General features: G+C 39.2%; 1 protein-coding gene across 4 annotated transcripts in view; it reads right to left on the bottom strand.

Moving 5' to 3' along the window:
• The window catches only part of GTF2I (general transcription factor IIi), a 71905-nt gene extending 60814 nt beyond the window's left edge, over positions 1-11091 (bottom strand). Inside the window, exons 1-2 of one of the 4 annotated variants that reach the window (XR_014174381.1) lie at positions 10779-11091; positions 3182-3224 (exon numbers count right to left, since the gene is read on the bottom strand). Coding sequence is in view for 2 of the 4 variants with exons in the window: in XM_081941419.1 (XP_081797545.1) it covers positions 3182-3194 (13 nt within the window). In the remaining 2 variants the exon portion in view is untranslated. The remainder of the gene's footprint in view (positions 1-3181; positions 3225-10778) is intronic. The other 3 variants (XM_081941419.1, XM_081941421.1, XM_081941420.1) reach the window with 3 other exon arrangements.
• Positions 11092-18301: the final 7210 nt, after the last annotated feature.

Here is an 18301-nt window from a genome sequence, read left to right as displayed (position 1 = left end):
TCAGGCTCTAAATCAAATAATTTTATGAGTCGACATTTTATTTTCATTTGGGTCAAATCCTTCAAAATTATTTACAACAGAAAATGTTTCAAAACATTATGTCGAATTATTTCCTGTGCATTTCACATTAACATCCTGCCATGCTACTTTGACATTTCTCATACAATGGAGGATAGCATAGCCTTTCCAAAATTTATGCAATGCTACCCTATCATCTTCCATTGGCTTTGGCAAATATTGAACATATATAATTATGCCTGGAATATGAGGATGACTCCTTGATCCATAGGGATTGTGAAGAGGGATTGTGTTTTTTGATAGATAAAACTATATCTTGTGGAGAGGGATTGTGTCTTTTGGTGGGTCATTCCATGTCAAGTGGTCAGGGGCTCCCTGCTCGACCATCACCGATTTCGATGAAATTTGGTGTGAACATGCACACACGTCCCCAATGAACATTGGTAAAGTGTTACATTTGCCAATGCAATATTTGCGGAGATAGTCGTTTGTTTGACCCCATACTGCAGCCTTCTACATTATGACCCTGAGGATTCAGCAAGTTTGAGACATATCTCCCAACAATATTTTGTTGAGAGAAACAATACTTGGCCATCTTGAACAACTTGTTGTGCTCTATTAAACAAAATAACAAAAACATTCTCATGAATGATCTCCATCTAGATATGTTGGAGCAACTTTGGCCAAAAATGACTGCGGCTCAAAAAAAGGTTAAAGTTTGGCTTTTTATATCTCTGGAAGGAAAGGTATGAGAAAAGTGAAACTTTGTGCGTAATAACTTAGCCACACAAGGTTTTCGAATATAAATTTTCATTCTCCTACTGCTTTCCAATAGTTCACAAATAGAGTGTAAAGTTGACGGTTTTTGTAAAAACGCCAAAAATATGGTATCTTCAGCTCACTTTGACAAAAAAAAAAAAAAAAAAGACCTCCTGGAAACTGTTAAATCGTTCCCATTAGAAAGAGCATGTTTTAAACCTCCTAAAAAATAGGGTTGGTTTTCCATCACTGATATACAAATCCCTAAAAATAGGGACAAAGTTGAGGAAGTTGTATGGCAACATCACATGCATTCTATTACTGTTTGGTCTTGCTATATAAGACATCATTACTACTATTATATTGCTTGGTCTATGGTGACATTGTCATTACCAGTTAAAGAACTTGACACAGCAACCCCATCGCCATAGGGGGCACGCGCAATAGCCATGCAACACCAGCCAAAGGTGGGTTTCTTGGTCCAGGATCCCAAGCCTATAGTTTGGTTTCTTCCTCGACGTTCCAAAGCCTTGTGTGGGTATCTGTCCAGTTCCCAAGCCAACAATTGGGCAGATTATCCTAGGTTCGCAAGCCTAAAGTGAGTATTTTATATGGTTCCCAAGCCGAAGTCCGTACTGTTCGTACTGCCAAATTCCAACGATTGCTTATTTATTATTGAATTTACACCCATATTCTTTAGCGTCGTTTCTGGGAATTGATATTGTCGATCTGATGATGTAAGTGAAGACGCTGGAAGCACGCAAATAAGATGTAGTTCTGGAACCCAACAAACATCTTGTCTTTCAGGCCAATAAAATGAATGAGCAGGCCTCACAGATGCATAAATGTTACCAACGCATCATTTTGTTCAATAGACGATTTCCACGACATTGCCTACCCACCATTTTTTTTCAAAAATGCAGGCAACATAATAACCAGGAAATATGTCAGCCGATTTTAAATTTGGATATATTTTTTTAGGTCAAGTTTTTTACCGTATTTATATATAAGAATTTTGAAGACAGTGTATTGTCCGGGCAATTCATTTTAGAGAACTTTATAAAAAAACAACAGACATACTGATAGTGATAATGATAATATACGTAATAATTATAACCATATTTATAATTATACTAGCTTATTTATATCATATTAATTATACTAGCGTACTTATAGTTATAAACAACATTCATATTTTACTTACACATAACAGTGATCTTTCTTAATCTAATTTCTACCTCTTATCTCTAACCATTGATAAAACCTATTCCACATTGAATGTATCTCCTTTATCTTTTATTTTCAATGTCAATCTATCCATCTCTGCAGAGTCCAATATTTTCCGAATTATATTTTCATCTAGTGCAGTGTTCTCATTTTTCCAATACTGTGCAAAAACTATACTCGCTGCTGTCAATACAAGTTTATAGTCCCTTTATCATAACTTTTTGATATTTTACCTAACAAAAATATTTCTGGCTTAAATTTATATGCTGCGTAGTCATCTTTTCCAGCAAAGTGTGTATTTTCATCCAATATTTTCTTGCTTTCATACATGTCCACCACATATGATAATAAGTACCTGGAGTCTGATTACAGTTCCAACATTTGGGGGACATGGTGTTAAACATTTTTGCTAACCTCGCTAGTGGCAAATACCACCTGTAAAACATTTTATAAAGATTTGCCTTATATGTGGTAGCCATTGTCAATTTGCAATTTCTATCCCAAGGTTTTTTTGCCATTTATCTAGTTCTATAGTATGCTCCATTCTAAATCATTCTTCCAGATTAAATCCAAAGCGTTACATACTCTTTGTTACCATGCCCAAAGCAATAACACTGACAGTATTATCTCTTTCTTTCTATACATCTAAGATTCATAATTAGGAAGGTTTTTAAGGCAGTACTAATAAAAAGCGGATTTGCCATCTTTCATCCACAAATGCACATCAATATATAGATATCCCCATTCATATACCATTTTGAGAAACGCACCTTATATGTTGTTCGTCTGAGCTCCGAGCTTGGCAATTTGGCTGCAAATGTTTCGTCATCATTTGAGGAGACATTGTCAGTGCGCTTTGAATTGTGTTCGCCAGTCTGAACACTAACCCTTAAATACATTTTTATTGATGCACATTTGTGTGACTGTTGTTTGTTTAGCAACACCCACACTAATTTGCATCACATAAAAAGATATTGAAAGGCCAGTGTTCAGACAGACAATTCAAAGTGCACTAACAATGTATCCTTGAATGGTGACGAAACGTTTGCAACCAAATTGCCAAGCTCAGAGCTTAGACCAACAGCCCAATTACCAATACACGCTATTACCATTCAAATACATTTCAAACATTCCTTATTTTCAAAAGCTAATAAAAGTTCAGTTTGTATGTTCATACCTATTCTCTGCATTATAAGAATTCTGCACAAATAAAATGGAACCTGAAATAACAAAAAAAATGTATCTGAAAAGTGGTATTTTGTACACAAGGCAAGTATTGTTCTATGACTTTTCTAAATTGGGAGAAGGGGTTAGATCTGGGTCCCCCAAAGTGATCAACATCAATCCCCAAGGTTTGCTGAAACTATCCAAAAGGTTGATAATATTATTCATCGTATTTTTTTTGCTTAAGGTAGCATTTATGAAATTATTTTCATATAATACAGGTTTTTATGGACTCTACTTACAACCACAACTGGAACTGGAATTTCAGTTATTAAGAAATGTAGACATTAAACAAGTCATTAAATGACTAGATCCAATTTTACTACCATTTCTAACAGAGTTGTTAAATGAACCTGGCTTCCCCCAAAATGACTTTGTCATATGCCATCTGGGAAAATCACAAATGCTCATCACATGACCACAAGATTCTGCAAGATTCTAAATGTAAACTAGTTTCCAAGTACCCCAATTGTGCTCATGTTTGTGGCGATGGTCGTAACTTCAAGGATGGATTGTAAGTCACTTTTTCCAAGGTTATCTTAACTTCAAACCATTAAACAAACAGTCATAAGTCAAGGACTACCTGAAAATATTTGGAGTCCATAAAAATCTGAATAATGGTGAACTGAAAGTTTGGGGACCACTGGGCTAGGCAACGTAATTCTTAATGTATAGTGTTATGAGTGCTAGACCATACAAATAGCCTAATAGTATATATTGCTGCAACAAATCAGGATCCTGTCATCCTGTTAACGTAATAAAAATGTTTGAAAACAAATATGCCTATTTTATTGCATGTACTTCTTAATCTCATGCATCGTTACTCAGATATCCCACTTAATTTAATTATCTTTACTAACAAAACTTATGGCTAGGACTGCAGCCTCCAAATATAAATATACTTACAACTGCTCTTTTAATGTTAAGCATCTCTAACATTACAAAGTGAAAAGTCTTTCCAATTGGAACAGTTACAAATACGGTGAAATATATGCATACATAATTATAATTCCCACTTTTGTGGTGTTATTTTAAATAATTGTACATACTGTATTTGAAGGTTTCCATATCAACAAAGGATGTTTCAAAAATAGGCAACATTTAGAGGAAAAAGACTTACTAAATAGTTCAGACAACATCAATACATCAATATGAGGTAGAGTTTATGGTTTCAATGAGGATTACACAGTCCCATGTTCAAGTTCCTACTTCACTTAAGAATAGACTGGCTATTTTGGGAGAGTGGGAATGGAGGCCCAGATGTATGCTGCCTTGAGCTCTCAGAGGAAAGATGTGATATAAATGTAATCTAACAGTAAGTATTGCTAATTCACTATACTATGTGTTAGGTCCAATAATAGTAGTCTAGTCTCTGTCCAAAACGCTTAAGTAAACAGAAGGTAAAATTAGTCTTTGCCAACCACTCAACTGAGTAAGTTAAAAGGTGCCCCTCTAAGAAAAGCTCTAAGAGGGAATTGAAGAATCTAATTAACAGAAAGAGAAGAATCGGACTTCTACAAAGTATGGAATAAAATGTATAAATGGCTAGAAATCAGAAGCCAAAACACAAAATAGGGAATATAAATATATGGTGATACAAATAATGAATATTATTTTAGGTGTTAATGCTACGTTTGCTACATTATAGGACAAGTTTAAAGCAATAGGAAGGCAATGTAGAAGGGAGAAATATAAAAGCTAAGCAGAAAAGCCGATATAGAAAGCTGTAAAATTATTGTATATTGTTATGTATGTTCTGTGTTTTTTTTTTCTTGTTGTGTCTTCTTTACTGTTTTTAAAGATTAAAACATTCAATAAAAATTATTTTTTGTTAAAAAAAGAAGAATCTAATTAAAATCTCATGTAAGGACTTAGTAACTAATACCTTTAGGACTTTGAAACTTCAGCCATTTTTTGTCGAGACTGGCCTGAAAATTAACTTTATTAAGAAATGTAACTTGCTCTACCATATTTGTATAGGGAAAGACCACTATGAAGAATAATCCATTTAATCTCAATTAGCCAATGCTAGAAATACATTTTAAAATAAAAAGTGTTACAAATTAAAGTGATTTTTTTTTTTAAAAAAAGAACAGCCAATTAAAAATTTAAGTGTCTGGAAAATGTTAGGGTGACATTAAAATATCTGTTAAAAGTTCTTTCAGGTGACAAATTTTCATGTACCTTTTAAACATTCCTTTATCAAATTGCATGATGCAAATGCAACAAATAAAAACCCTACATAACAAAACATATTAAAATATGGCTAGTATTTGGATTAGATGGAGATCTGGGCAGCTCTCACCCTGATGGTATTCTAGAAGGTCTTAAAGATCTGCCTGTTCTACCAATGCCTCAGGGTAGGGTGGATAGAACCTCTTTTTTGTTGTGTTTGTCACATGCCACATATGTTTGGATATTAGTCCGGATTGCCAACTTATTTTTATTAGTGTTTTTCTATTTATTTTGTTCTATTTGTATTATTTTTACATTGTGAGCCACCCAAGACTATGATAAATGTCTTACACCCCAAGTAAAATAGCATTCAGTTGAAAAATATGCAACATATTTTAGTGAAGAGAAACATATTTTGCATACCTTGTTCAATAATTTTTTGTGTGTATGCATGTCTGTGTATGCCTTTGAATTAGTCCTTGACTGCTGAAGATTGCCTAGACTACTTACTGCAGTTTTCTTGGCAAAGTTTTTCAGAAGTGGTTTGTCATTGTCTCCTTCCAAGGGCTGCAATAACGAATTGCTCAATGTCATCCAACTAGCTTTGTGCCTAAGACAGGACTAAAACTCACATAGGCTGATACCTTAAGCACTATACTAAACTGGCTTTCAGCCCAAGGATTTGGGGCAAATCAATATTTAAACAGATTTTGTGGAATGAACAAATTTCTCAGGTTTAAAGGAAAAAGATAAAGGGCCAGATGTCCAGAAACTAAAAAGTGTTATTTCAGAATCCTGAAAGTAAACAGAAAACCTCAAAACCTATCTAATTTTCTAATAGCAAAATCTATGCTCCATTCCAGAACAGAAAAAGATTTGGAATGCCCCTTCTCTATTTGGATTTAGAGCATTGAAGCATTTAAATAACATGTATTAAAGTATCAAGGACTACACTGAAGTAGTACAAAAAGAAAAAATGAGGATAAAACCCAATTAGTCAAGTGCATTCTTCAGAAGAGTTTTTTCTTTTAAAAAACCCTGCTCTAACTAAACCTATATGTGTTCCCTAACATCACAAAAATAAATGTTTATTCAAAGCATACTGCTTTCACTGATATTAGGTGGAGGAGGGTATCATGACAAAATTCAAAGGTTTACCTTCAGCCAGATAGGGGAAAGGGAGAGAAAGCAAGAGAAGAACCAAGGATCAGAACAAAAACAAATTAGTACTGCTCATCCCTTGTATTTCTGGCAAGGTAAAAGAGGAAGATCAGCTGAGTTTAAAGTAAGTCATTTCCCATTATCAGCATTAATTTGGAGAAGCACAAAGTCAAACACCACCAGCAGTAATGCCCCCTTATCTGCAGAACTGAGGCTTGGAGAAAAATGAAAGGGAAATGAGGGAAGTGTGATTAGCTCTAAATTTTCATCATGAAAAGATCAAGATCATACACAAGCAAGAAGCAGCAATTGGACTTCTGAAGAGAAATGCAAAATGGTGCCAGCAGAAAACAGAAGTTACCATGGAAGCAGGAATGAAAATTTGGGCAACAATATCTATATAAACTGGCATAGATTGTGGTGGGGTAGCAGAGGCTTTTCCTAAATAAAGCAATAAAAGGAAAAGATATACAGGTAATCCTCAACATATGACCACAATTGAGCCCAGACATTATGTTGCTAAGTCAGAAATTTGTTAAGTGAGTTTTGCCCATTTTACACTTTTTCTTGCCATATTTGTTAAGTGAAATACTGCAGTTAATACAATACAATACAATAGCAGAGTTGAAAGGGACCTTGGAGATCTTCTAGTCCAACCCCGCCTAAGCAGGAAATCCTATACAGTTTCAGACAAATGGCTATCCAACATCTTCTTAAAGACTTCCAGTGTTGGGGCATTCACAACTTCTGGAGGCAAGCTGTTCCACTGATTAATTGCTCTAACTGTTAGGAAATTTCTCCTCAGTTCTAAGTTGCTTCTCTCCTTGATTAGTTTCTACCCATTGCTTCTTGTCCTGCCCTCTGGTGCCTTGGAGAATAGTTTGACTCCCTCTTCTTTGTGGCAGCCCCTGAGATATTGGAACACTGCTATCATGTCTCCCCTAGTCCTTCTTTTCATTAAACTATACATACCTAGTTCCTGCAAGCATTCTTCATATGTTTTAGCCTCCAGTCCCCTAATCATCTTTGTTGCTCTTCTTTGGTGCTCTTGTTAAAATTAGTAACACGATTTAAGTGAATCTGGTTTCCCCATTGAGTTTTCTTGTCACATGACCCGGGGACACTGCAACTGTCATAAACGTGAATCACTTGTCAAGTATCCAAATGTAAATCATGTGACCTTGAGGATGCTGCAATGGCCATGTGTGAAAAATGTTCATGTCACTTTTTTCAGTGCTGTTGTAACTTCAAATGGTCACTAAGTGAACTGTTGTAAGTTGAGGACTACCTGTACCATGATTCATTAAAAGATTTGAGGACTGGAGGAATGCTGGGTGGAAAGGCCCATTCTGATATTATATAATTTCTAATCAAATCCACAGCCAAGGGGGAAAAACATTATAAAAAGGAAAGAAACAAAGATATGCATGAATCTCCCAAATTGGAAATAGGTTAAGGGCAACTACAAAGCTATTTAGAGAATTGGTAATAATATATGTGGAAAATGAAACTTATTTCTGAATGATTATTTATAGGCTATCTATATGATCAGGTAGTGTCTATGGAACTATGCCTGTATTTATTTACAATACCACTTTCTGCCAATAAGCTGACAAATTTTTAAAGAATTGACTTCTAGGAACTGAGAAAAGGAGAATCATATTACTTATCTCTTTTCATCCTACATATATGGGAAAAAGCTTTCCATATTAAGAAAAACAATGTAAAGGGAAGACAGTAGAAAAAAAGAAAATGTGGACAACTGAGAGGGGATATAAATTATTCCTATTTAATTATTTGTTTAGTTTTCTGCTTTCTGAACTACATGACCAAAGAAGCTTATAAGAAGCCCACATTTATGATTCATTCCTATCCAAAACTGGTAATTTTTGTTTAAAATACATTAAAACTCGTACATTTAAAACCCAAGGTAATTACAAAAATTGAATGGGTCACCTCTACTTTTGAGAAAGGAAACAAGATGGGAACGAGGCTTCCATCTGGCCACTGTAAATAAGTGTGTGAAGAAGAGACAAATACACAGGGAAATAAAAGTTGCAGATTTGTTCTTTTCCTCTTGTCTTGGGGAAAAATATATGTGGAAGACATTCATATTCAAACATTCTCTTTTCAATCAGTTTTAAAAAGAAAATAGTAAAGGACCACTAAACCACAATTCATGGTAAATGGTTAGCAATACCTCCCCATTTTATCTAAAATGAAAATGCTTCATTGGCCCTTTTTCAAAATAGGTGTTCAGTTTCCCTTTGGAAAGTTGGCTGAAGAAACCTTCTCTGAACAAGGGAAGAAGAGTTTGAAGAAAACTCATTTAAAAATGTCTCTTCTTCTCCTGACCCTATGTCGAAAAGGCCAAGGCTTCAATGTTGCTGATGATAGTAAAAATAGCATAATGCTAAGAGACAGCCCCTCAACCAAATTGGTCACAAAAATTCTGCTACAAAAAGGTAAGTGGACGTGGAGATAAAAGGAATGAGAAAAAGTAAACACTATCTCCTCCAGTTCATGTCAAGATTTTTTTACCCAACTCTCAAGATACATCGCTTTTTCCATATAGAAAGAGTTCAGTCTACTGGTTAAGGCAACAGGCTACAAACCAGATTGTTGAGTTCTAGTCCCACCTTAGCCATGAAAGCTGACTTTGGGCCAGTTACTCTCTCTCAGCCCAACTCACTTCACAGGATTGTTGTGGGAAAAATAGAAGGAAAGAGTACTGTGTACATTTTCTGCCTTGAGTTATTTATAGACATAATAGATGTGGAATATAAATATAAAGGCGGGGGGAGTACGTCTTATACTCTGAAAAATATGGTAAATAAAAAATAAGTAAGGAAGTTTACCACTTATTAACAGAAACTTAGGTTTGTGAAAGAAAAATAGAATAATTTTCCAGCACCTGTTCTTCAGAGAATACCTTGTTAATTTTCCAGAAGGAACCTCAATAGTTATAATAGTCTTAATTGTGTTTGCTTGCTTCTAATAAGGCAGCTACTTTTTGATGCAAATGCAATATTATCAATTACAATCATTAGGCCATTGGGGGAGCTCCTCAGTCAATTTTTCTGAGTTTACCTTAACTCCTTTCCAAAGGGACAGTTTCTGAATAATTTATATTAATTATTAGCACTAATAAAAAATATCTTTACCTCTATCCCCAACTTTTCAGAAAGAAAAGCTTACTGATTCTGTTTGAAATCCTTGCAAGTTTTATGCTATTTTTCCAGAAAGGACAGGAGTTGAAACTTTTACACTTAAATGTTTTCAAAACATTCCCCTTTCTGAACAGCATCAGTGAAAGAAAAGTTGATTTTATTTAATTAATTTACTTAACAGCATGCAGGCATATAATTAAAAAACAAGCATCCGGTTTTTAATGAAGTCCTAACAGAGAAGGAAAATCGTGTAAAAATATTATATGCTCTACATAATACTACTATCCCAGACTTTGAAAATGAATCTGCTCAATGGAAAATATAGCTTGTAAGAAGTACGAGGGAAACATTGTCTATTAAGTTTTTTAAAACGCACTTACAACCTTTTTAGTGGAAAAACAGGAGAAATTGATTGCATTTCTAAGAAGGAATATACCTTTCCCCACTCTCTCAAAAGCGATCAAATGAAAATGAGAGAAGGGTTGAGAGGGCCAACAAAACACCTACAGTCACCGCGGTGGGGAGTCATGAAAACCCTCAGATTAAGCTAAGAAAAATCGGCATGAAAAGCAGCAAGGGCGACATTCGTTTCCCAGGAAGGGGCTTTGGGGGGGGGAGGGTTTGAGGGGGAAAAGGGAGGCTATTTAAAATAAAATAAAGTGGAGCAAACCTATCCCACACCGAAATAGGCAGAAGTGTGGGAAGGAAAGAGAGAGGCACAAGAAGGGGGAACGATAATAATGATGAGAGCGATCATTAGGCAGAAATGAATTAAAATGAATTGTGCCGTCTCCCCCAACGGAGCCTGTTGTGAGGTAAAAAGAGCCAATTGGGTTTCTCGCACGCCCCCCTCCACGCCAACAGCGCGAGGGAGGGGTTCTTTCGCCCCCCCTTCACGCGCCTACGGAAAAATGTGAGGAAGTGTCCCTTCGGCCCCCCCAGCTCGCTCCCCCCACATGAGGGTGAGGAGGGGGAGCGTGAGGAGAAAGAAGCCGCTCGTTCCCCGAGCCCCCCCCTCCCGAACTCTTCCCCTCCCCCACTCACTCGTCGCTCCGGAGTCGCGGGGGGGAGGAGGAGGGGGGAGTAGCCCGTCCCCGTCCCTCCGCGCTTCCACCCTCACGAAAACAATGCAGGCCGTTCGGCTGAAGGCTCCCGGGGTCTGGCCGACTCGGCTCTCCCGCGCTCGGCTTGCTTCTTCGATCCTCAAGTCTCGGGCTGCGCGCGGGCCTCAGCTCAACGGCTCACCCTGAACCCAGAACCGAGCAGAAGGTGGGGGGGAGGGGGAGGAGGAGGAGGCTGAATAGGGCGAGGGTGGTCTTTTTTTTTTCTCCTTCTCTTCCAACCCGCCTCTGCGCATGCGTCTTCTCCGCGGGGTTACTTCGGGCAACGTAGTTCTGCCCCAGCCCCTCCGAGCGGCGGGGAGGGAAAAGGAGGACTACCACTCCCAGAAAGCGTTGCGCGCGGGCCGTGCTTGGAAAGGCTACGCTGGCCTCTTTTTCTTCAGGACCAGAGAGTCAATGAAGAGTGGGAGGGTGGGAGAAAACATGGCTGTGCATAGCTTGAAGCGGCTGCGTGGGGGGAGGGGGGAGAGACGGAGGTGACGGGAGAAGAGACAACCGTGGCTGAGGAAAGACTGCTGTAGCCCAGGCAGCCGAGTAGACCTGCTAGGGCCTTTTGCAGTTGCTTCCCAAGGGGAAGAGGGTCCTGCAAGACAAGAAAGGCGCGGGTGCAAGCAAGGAAAGGAGCGGGGAAGGGGCTGCAGACCCCCACCACCACCTTGGGCGTTTTAAAAACCTTTGCGGGACGGCCAACTCTGTAAGGGGGGGTGCATAAGCGCACCAACGTGCCTCCCGTCCCTGTCCTAATGTTCCCTTTTATTCGTATCCATTTCATGTATTCAAATCATATTTATATTCATATATGTTGTCTAATACATGCTTGAGGAAATTAATTCATAAAAATAAACACACACCACATGCGCACATCCTTTGCACACCTTGTTTGTGAGGTGAAGGACACGGCAGACGCGCGCGCCTACAGACAGACATAGGTGTCCCACCCGCTTCTCGCTGCACAATGAGGGGGAATCTTGCTGCAGAGGCCGGAGATTTGGCAAGGGAGACGAAGGCCTCAGAAAAGAGGCACGTCCTCCACGGATTCTGAGGACGGCCAGGATCACCTTTTCCCCTCGCTGATTAGAGTTGCTCTTAATAAAAACGACAAGGGCAGCCACAGTAGTGTTTTGCCCCATCTCTGAACTATCGTCGATTTACGGAAAAAATGAAAATAAATCTGAGCATATTTAAAAACAAAAAAACAGCCCAAGTACAGAATTTTTCTCTCAAGGTCATGGGAACTGCAATTTAGACCTATATTTAGTTTTTTGGAATGATCATTTTGCCTTACACTTCAAGAAGTCGCCCGTAGAAAATGTTAAGGACTGCAGTTCTACTATGCTTTCTAGAACATTTATCTTCTTTCCAAATACAAGTTGGATAAATACATAATATTTTGTGTTGTTTAAAATAAGATAGAGTGGCACGTTGATTTTAACACAAGACATCAGATTGCAGGCTGTTACTCTGCTTCATATTAAAAACAGCATTAACATAATTAAGTAATAGTTTCAAGTGTAACTCCACCCTAATAATATACTGTAGTGTGATAGTATTGATTTCAATAATGAACAATTACTATGCGTGTGTTTGTATAATAATTAATTTATAATAATCATTTATAATAAAGCTTGTATCTTCTTCCTAGTGTATTCTGGCAGGTGCTTGTATCCCTTACACTTAATATTTACAATTAGTAATGTCTTTGTTAACACTTGTAGGAAGTTAGCTTCCCCTCCCCTCGTAGAAAAAAATATCCTAGGAAATATTGAAAAGGCAGAATATTATATTTCCTTGGATCAGAAATGAGGAAACATGTTTTAGGCAGGAAACTGATTCACTCTCAATAGCCCCCACTTTCCTTAATGGGCCATTAAAATGCCCCAGCCAGTCTATTCTACATAACAATGAGTTTTCCCCCTTCAGTTCCAGGGGGATGGGATTAAGGCATGATAGTATTCGCCCTTTACCCATCTCACCACAGGGCACCTGGGAAGAAGCAATGCTCAACCAAACCTGGACTCAAAACACAGCCTACAGAATTGCCCCTGCACAGCCCTATGGGAGTCTGACAACCAATCAGAATACATTTCTTACACAGGAACAGGAAACAGAGAAGTGGGGCCGAACAGAGTATGAAAAAACCCAGCAAGCCCTTTCTTCTCTTCTTCTCTTCTCTTCTTCACCCAACATTGAAGCATGTGATCACCTTTTCTGTTCAGGACTCAAGGCATGTGGTCCTGTCCACCATTAAACCATCTTTCCAAGCAGCCTTCATGTCTCCAGTGTCTTTTTCCCCACTTGAAGCCAAACGCAGAAGGACATTTCTTCCAACACAATAAAATAAATTGTATTCTGACTTGGCCAAATCTTCTGTACCAATCTGCTGACTGAATTTGTCTTTTAATTTCATGGGGGTTGACCTTGTAAAAATTAAAAGTATATTCAGACTGTGAAATCAGAACTTTTATCTGGTCTGTCACACTTGTCATCTTTTATCTTTTATTTGTTTTATTGTCATTTCTTTGATTGCTATAAGTTGCCCAGAAGTCACCATACTAGTTTAATACATTATTATGATGGTGTGTAACACTAGTGTTACACAAGTGGGACCTCCAGAACTGTATGTGCTGCAGTGTTCTGATCCAATTGTAGCTTCCAAATACTTTTCAAGGATAGCTCCATATAGAGCATGCTGCAATAATCCAAGTGGGAGATGACCAGGACATGGGTGACTGATCCTATGACCTCACAATCCAGAAAAGGGTAGGCGCACTATGTGAAGTTGTACAAAGACTCTCCTAGCCACAATTGCCAAATTAGTTTCAGAAATAAGAATGGCAAGCAAGAAAAGGGTTTTGCATAGAAATTGTTTTTGGACCTATATCAACAGCCATATCTATTTTGAGCATCCTACCGTGATTGTAGTCATGGTCATGGACACTTACGATTGTAGTATATTATTTTGGGGGGAAATTACATTTTGGTCCTTTTTTCTCTTGCTACTTTGGTGCTATGGGGCAATAAAGATCTCAGAATTAATTTTTAAAAAATCTGTACACACTATTAACATCATCTATTGATATACCAGTTTAGACCATACAGACTCAGACACACTTTTTGACACTCACACACTCCATACATCCCCGGATACATCTCAGTTCCCTTTTAGCAAAGCTGCTATATCTACTGCTTTCCTATAGTTCCCAGTGTCCTGAGAGTCAGAGCTGATCCAGTGCAGGAAAAAATGAATTTTTGTTTTGATCTGCATCATGGCTTGTCCTGGAGAAAACCCCAGCACTTCAAATACATTCAGCTACTTGCACCCTGTTTATTAACTGCAGTCAATAAATTAAACTCTATGGACATCTCTCTCTTTTTTTTAATGGAATTACTTGGCTTGCTGCAAAGGTTGGAATCTATTGACATGTCATTGTGAGCTTAGCAAACTGTTGACAACCAGGCCTGGTAATCTGTTGTCCTGTGGTTTTGGATAGTGTTATATTGCATATCCCGGATTTAGAGTCTTGCCTGATACATTTTTTTTCAAAAAGAGCCAAACAACACGTTATGATTAGCTTCATTTCGCCATTTTAAGATGTTGGAGTTCAAATCCACACATCTTAAAATGGGAAAGGTTGGTAAACCCTGATTTACAATGTAGCTAATCATAACATGTTGTTTGGCTCTTTTTGAAACAAGAGCTGATTGGTTCAAAGCTCTTGTTTAGGCAAAACACCTTTCAAAATTCTTGACGTTCTGTGACAGAAATGTATATATATATATGTATATGAACACACACAGGGGGGGGGGAGAGAGAGAGAGAGAGAGAGAGGGAGGGAGGGAGGGAGGGAGGGAGGGGGGGAGGGAGGGAGGGAGGGAGAGAGAGAGAGAGAGAGAGACATTAATGATTTCAAAATGGCCTTCATTCCATTCCATTACAGGTATGGGGATTGGAGGAACACCAATTGAACTGTCACAATTATAAAGACAATTTGGGAACTTCTGTCAGGAATGCAGCCTCCCTGCTTTGCTTAGCCCAGGGTGTTCAACCTTGGCAACTGTTAAACACTTGTGGACTTCAACATCCAGAATTCAACAGCCGGCATGCCTGGCTGGGAAACTTTGGTAATTAAAGTCCATAGGTCTTAAAAGTTGCCAAAAATGGACACCCCAAGTTTAGACTGAGAAAGCCTTGCAGAGAATAATGAAGATTGTCTGCTGTTTTGTGTGACATTTGTATTACTGATAGTCTTCAATGTTCACTCACTCAGCAACCATTTCAAGTTTCGATGGTGTTGAAAAAATGGACTTGTAACCAGTCCTTGAACTTTTGACCATTGTAGAGACCCCCTGGGTGAGACCAGGCTTAATAGCAGTGACTGTGAGAGGGATCTTGGAGTTTTAGTGGACAACCAGCTAAATATGAGCCAGCAATGTTCAGCAGTAGCCAAAAAGGCCAATGCAATACTAAATTACATTAACAGAGGGATACAATCAAGATCAAGTGAGGTACTAATACCACTCTATATAAAGCCATAGTAAGACCACACCTAGAATACTGCATCCAGTTTTGGTCACCACGTTTATAAAAAAGATGTTGAGACTCTAGAAAAACTGCAGCGAAGAGCAAACAAGATGATTAGGGGACTGGAGACTAAAACATATGAAGAACGGTTGCAGGAACTGGGCATGGCTAGTCTAGTGAACAGAAGGACCAGGGGAGACATGATAGCAGTCTTCTAATATTTGAGGGGCTGCCACAGAGAGGAGGGGGTCAAGCTATTTTCCAAGGCCAGACAAGGAATAATCAATGTAAACTGATCAAGGAGACATTCAACCTAGAAAGAAGGAGAAATTTTCTGACAGAGAGAGCAATCAAACTTTGGAAGTTGTGGGAGCTTCATCACTGGAGGCTTTCAAGAAGAGACTGGATTGCCATCTGTCAGAAATGGTGTAGGGTCTTCGGTTGGGGGTTGGACTAGATGACCTACAAGGTCCCTTCCAACTCTGTTAATGATACAAATTCAAACCAATCCTCCTCCCAGATGCCCTCATTTCATTGTCTTTCTCTGCTTCTCCTCTGCTGGGCTTGCCATACCAGCCACACATATGGGGAAACCCCATAGCTCTGGGGCTTCTTGCTGCACTACAGCCCTGGGATTGCCTGCTTCCCTGCAAGATGTCCCTCACCAGCAGCAGCCACCACCAGCCCTGCCACACCTTGCCCTCCAATGTACACTTTCTCAGCCTCCCTCAGGCCCTTTGCATTCACACCATGCCTTGCCAGTCTGTGTATCCTCTCTTTCCTGCCAGCAGCCACTAGACTTCTAGCCTCCTTGCAAGCCATCTGGCATTTGGAACTTCCTGCCAGCTTCCGCTGACATTGCCTGCTAGAAGCCGGTAACAAGTTGTGCTGAAGTCCTCATCGTTAGCAACGGAGCCGCTGTGATTGTGGTCGTAAAATGATGCGGTGACATGTTGCGCTTTATAACTTTTTCCTTTAGCGAAGGACATTCCAGTCCCAATTATGGTCATGACCTGTACCTGTTCAATTTGCTATTTCCTTTTATGGACCACATCATTTTGCTTTAAAGAAATAAAGCAGAATTAGAAATAAGATAAAGGGGCTGCCTTCATGTAACTTGCTCAACTCCCTTTTCTGGGTTCACACAATATGTTTAGCTGTAACTGAATAGGGCTGGGTTGAGAGTGAGTTTAAATAAATATAGCTTTAGCAAACTGCACAGTCTTTCCTAATCACTGCGGAGGTCTGCTAATCCATAACAACAATAGACACCCAATGATGTGATACACTGTTAAGCCGTTACCTATTTTCTTAACACACATGTAGTTTCTTGACTGACACCTGGTTTTCTTCCTAGTATTCCTTCCAATAATATTGATAAAGGAGATGGTTGGGACAGCAGCACCTGCCTGATTTTGAAAAAAACTAAGCAGGAGCTATACAGTATATATGTGGGTTAGACAGCATCACAACCAGATGGATTGGTAACTGGCTGACCAACCGCACTCAACGTGTAGTTCTCAATGGAACTGCATCTACATGGAGGGAAGTATGCAGTGGAGTACCCCAAGGCTCTGTTTTAGGCCCAGTACTCTTCAACATCTTCATCAATGATTTGGATGAGGGAATAAATGGGGAACTCATCAAATTTGCAGATGACACCAAGCTAGCAGGAATAGCCAACACTCCAGAAGATAGGCTTAAGATACAGAAGGATCTTGACAAACTTGAACATTGGGCACTATCTAATAAAATGAAATTCAATGGTGAAAAGAGTAAGGTTCTACATTTAGGCAACAAAAACGGAATGCACAGGTACAGTATAGGTGGTACCTTGCTCAGTAGTAGTAACTGTGAGAGGGATCTTGGAGTCCTAGTGGACAACCATTTAAATATGAGCCAGCAGTGTGCAGCAGCTGTCAAAAAAGCCAACACAGTCCTAGGCTGCATCAACAGAGGGATAGAATCAAGATCACGTGAAGTGTTAATACCACTTTATAATGCCTTGGTAAGGCCACACTTGGAATACTGCATTCAGTTCTGGTCGCCACGATGTAAAAAAGATGTGGAGACTCTAGAAAGAGTGCAGAGAAGAGCAACAAAGAGGATTAGGGGACTGGAGATGAAAACATATGAAGAACGGTTGCAGGAACTGGGTATGTCTAGTTTAAGAGAAAGAAGGACTAGGGGAGACATGATAGCAGTGTTCCAATATCTCAGGGGTTGCCACAAAGAAGAGGGAGTCAAACTATTCTCCAAGGCACCTGAGGGTAGAACAAGAAGCAATGGGTGGAAACTAATCAAGGAGAGAAGCAACTTAGAACTGAGGAGAAATTTCCTGACAGTTAGAACAATTAATCAGTGGAACAGCTTGCCTCCAGAAGTTGTGAATGCCCCAACACTGGAAGTCTTTAAGAAGATGTTGGATAGCCATCTGTCTGAAACGGTATAGGGTTTCCTGCCTAGGCAGGGGGTTGGACTAGAAGGCCTCCAAGGTCCCTTCCAACTCTACTATTGTATTATTGTATTATATATATATATATAAAAACGCCTTTGTGTCTGTGTTCCAGCGTAACTCTGGAACGCCTTGAGCAATTTCAACCAAACTTGGTACACAGATTACTTACCCTCCGGAAACAAATACTGGGGGGGGGGGGGGGGGGAGACACCCCTAACACCTCTCGGGGTGGGTGTTCTGCTAAGATACAGCCTGTTGTGCCTTACAATGGCTTCTATTGTGCAGCAGTGGAGTCACCATGGTAACGGCTTCACAGTACTCCACAAGGGGGCTCCCTCTGGTAAGGGAGAAAATCCAACATTAGAAATTAAGATGGTATCACTTTTCTTGATGTTTCTGGAGCACAGGGAAAACATTTGGAACTAATTTGTCGCGGAAATCAGGGCTTTTCCTGTCTAATACAGGA

The sequence above is a fragment of the Natrix helvetica genome (assembly GCF_964273705.1).
Source record: "Natrix helvetica genome assembly, chromosome: 2".
Classification (NCBI taxonomy): Eukaryota; Metazoa; Chordata; class Lepidosauria; order Squamata; family Natricidae; genus Natrix; species Natrix helvetica.
Note: the sequence above shows the minus strand (reverse complement) of the source record. Positions and strands in the feature narration are given on the sequence as shown.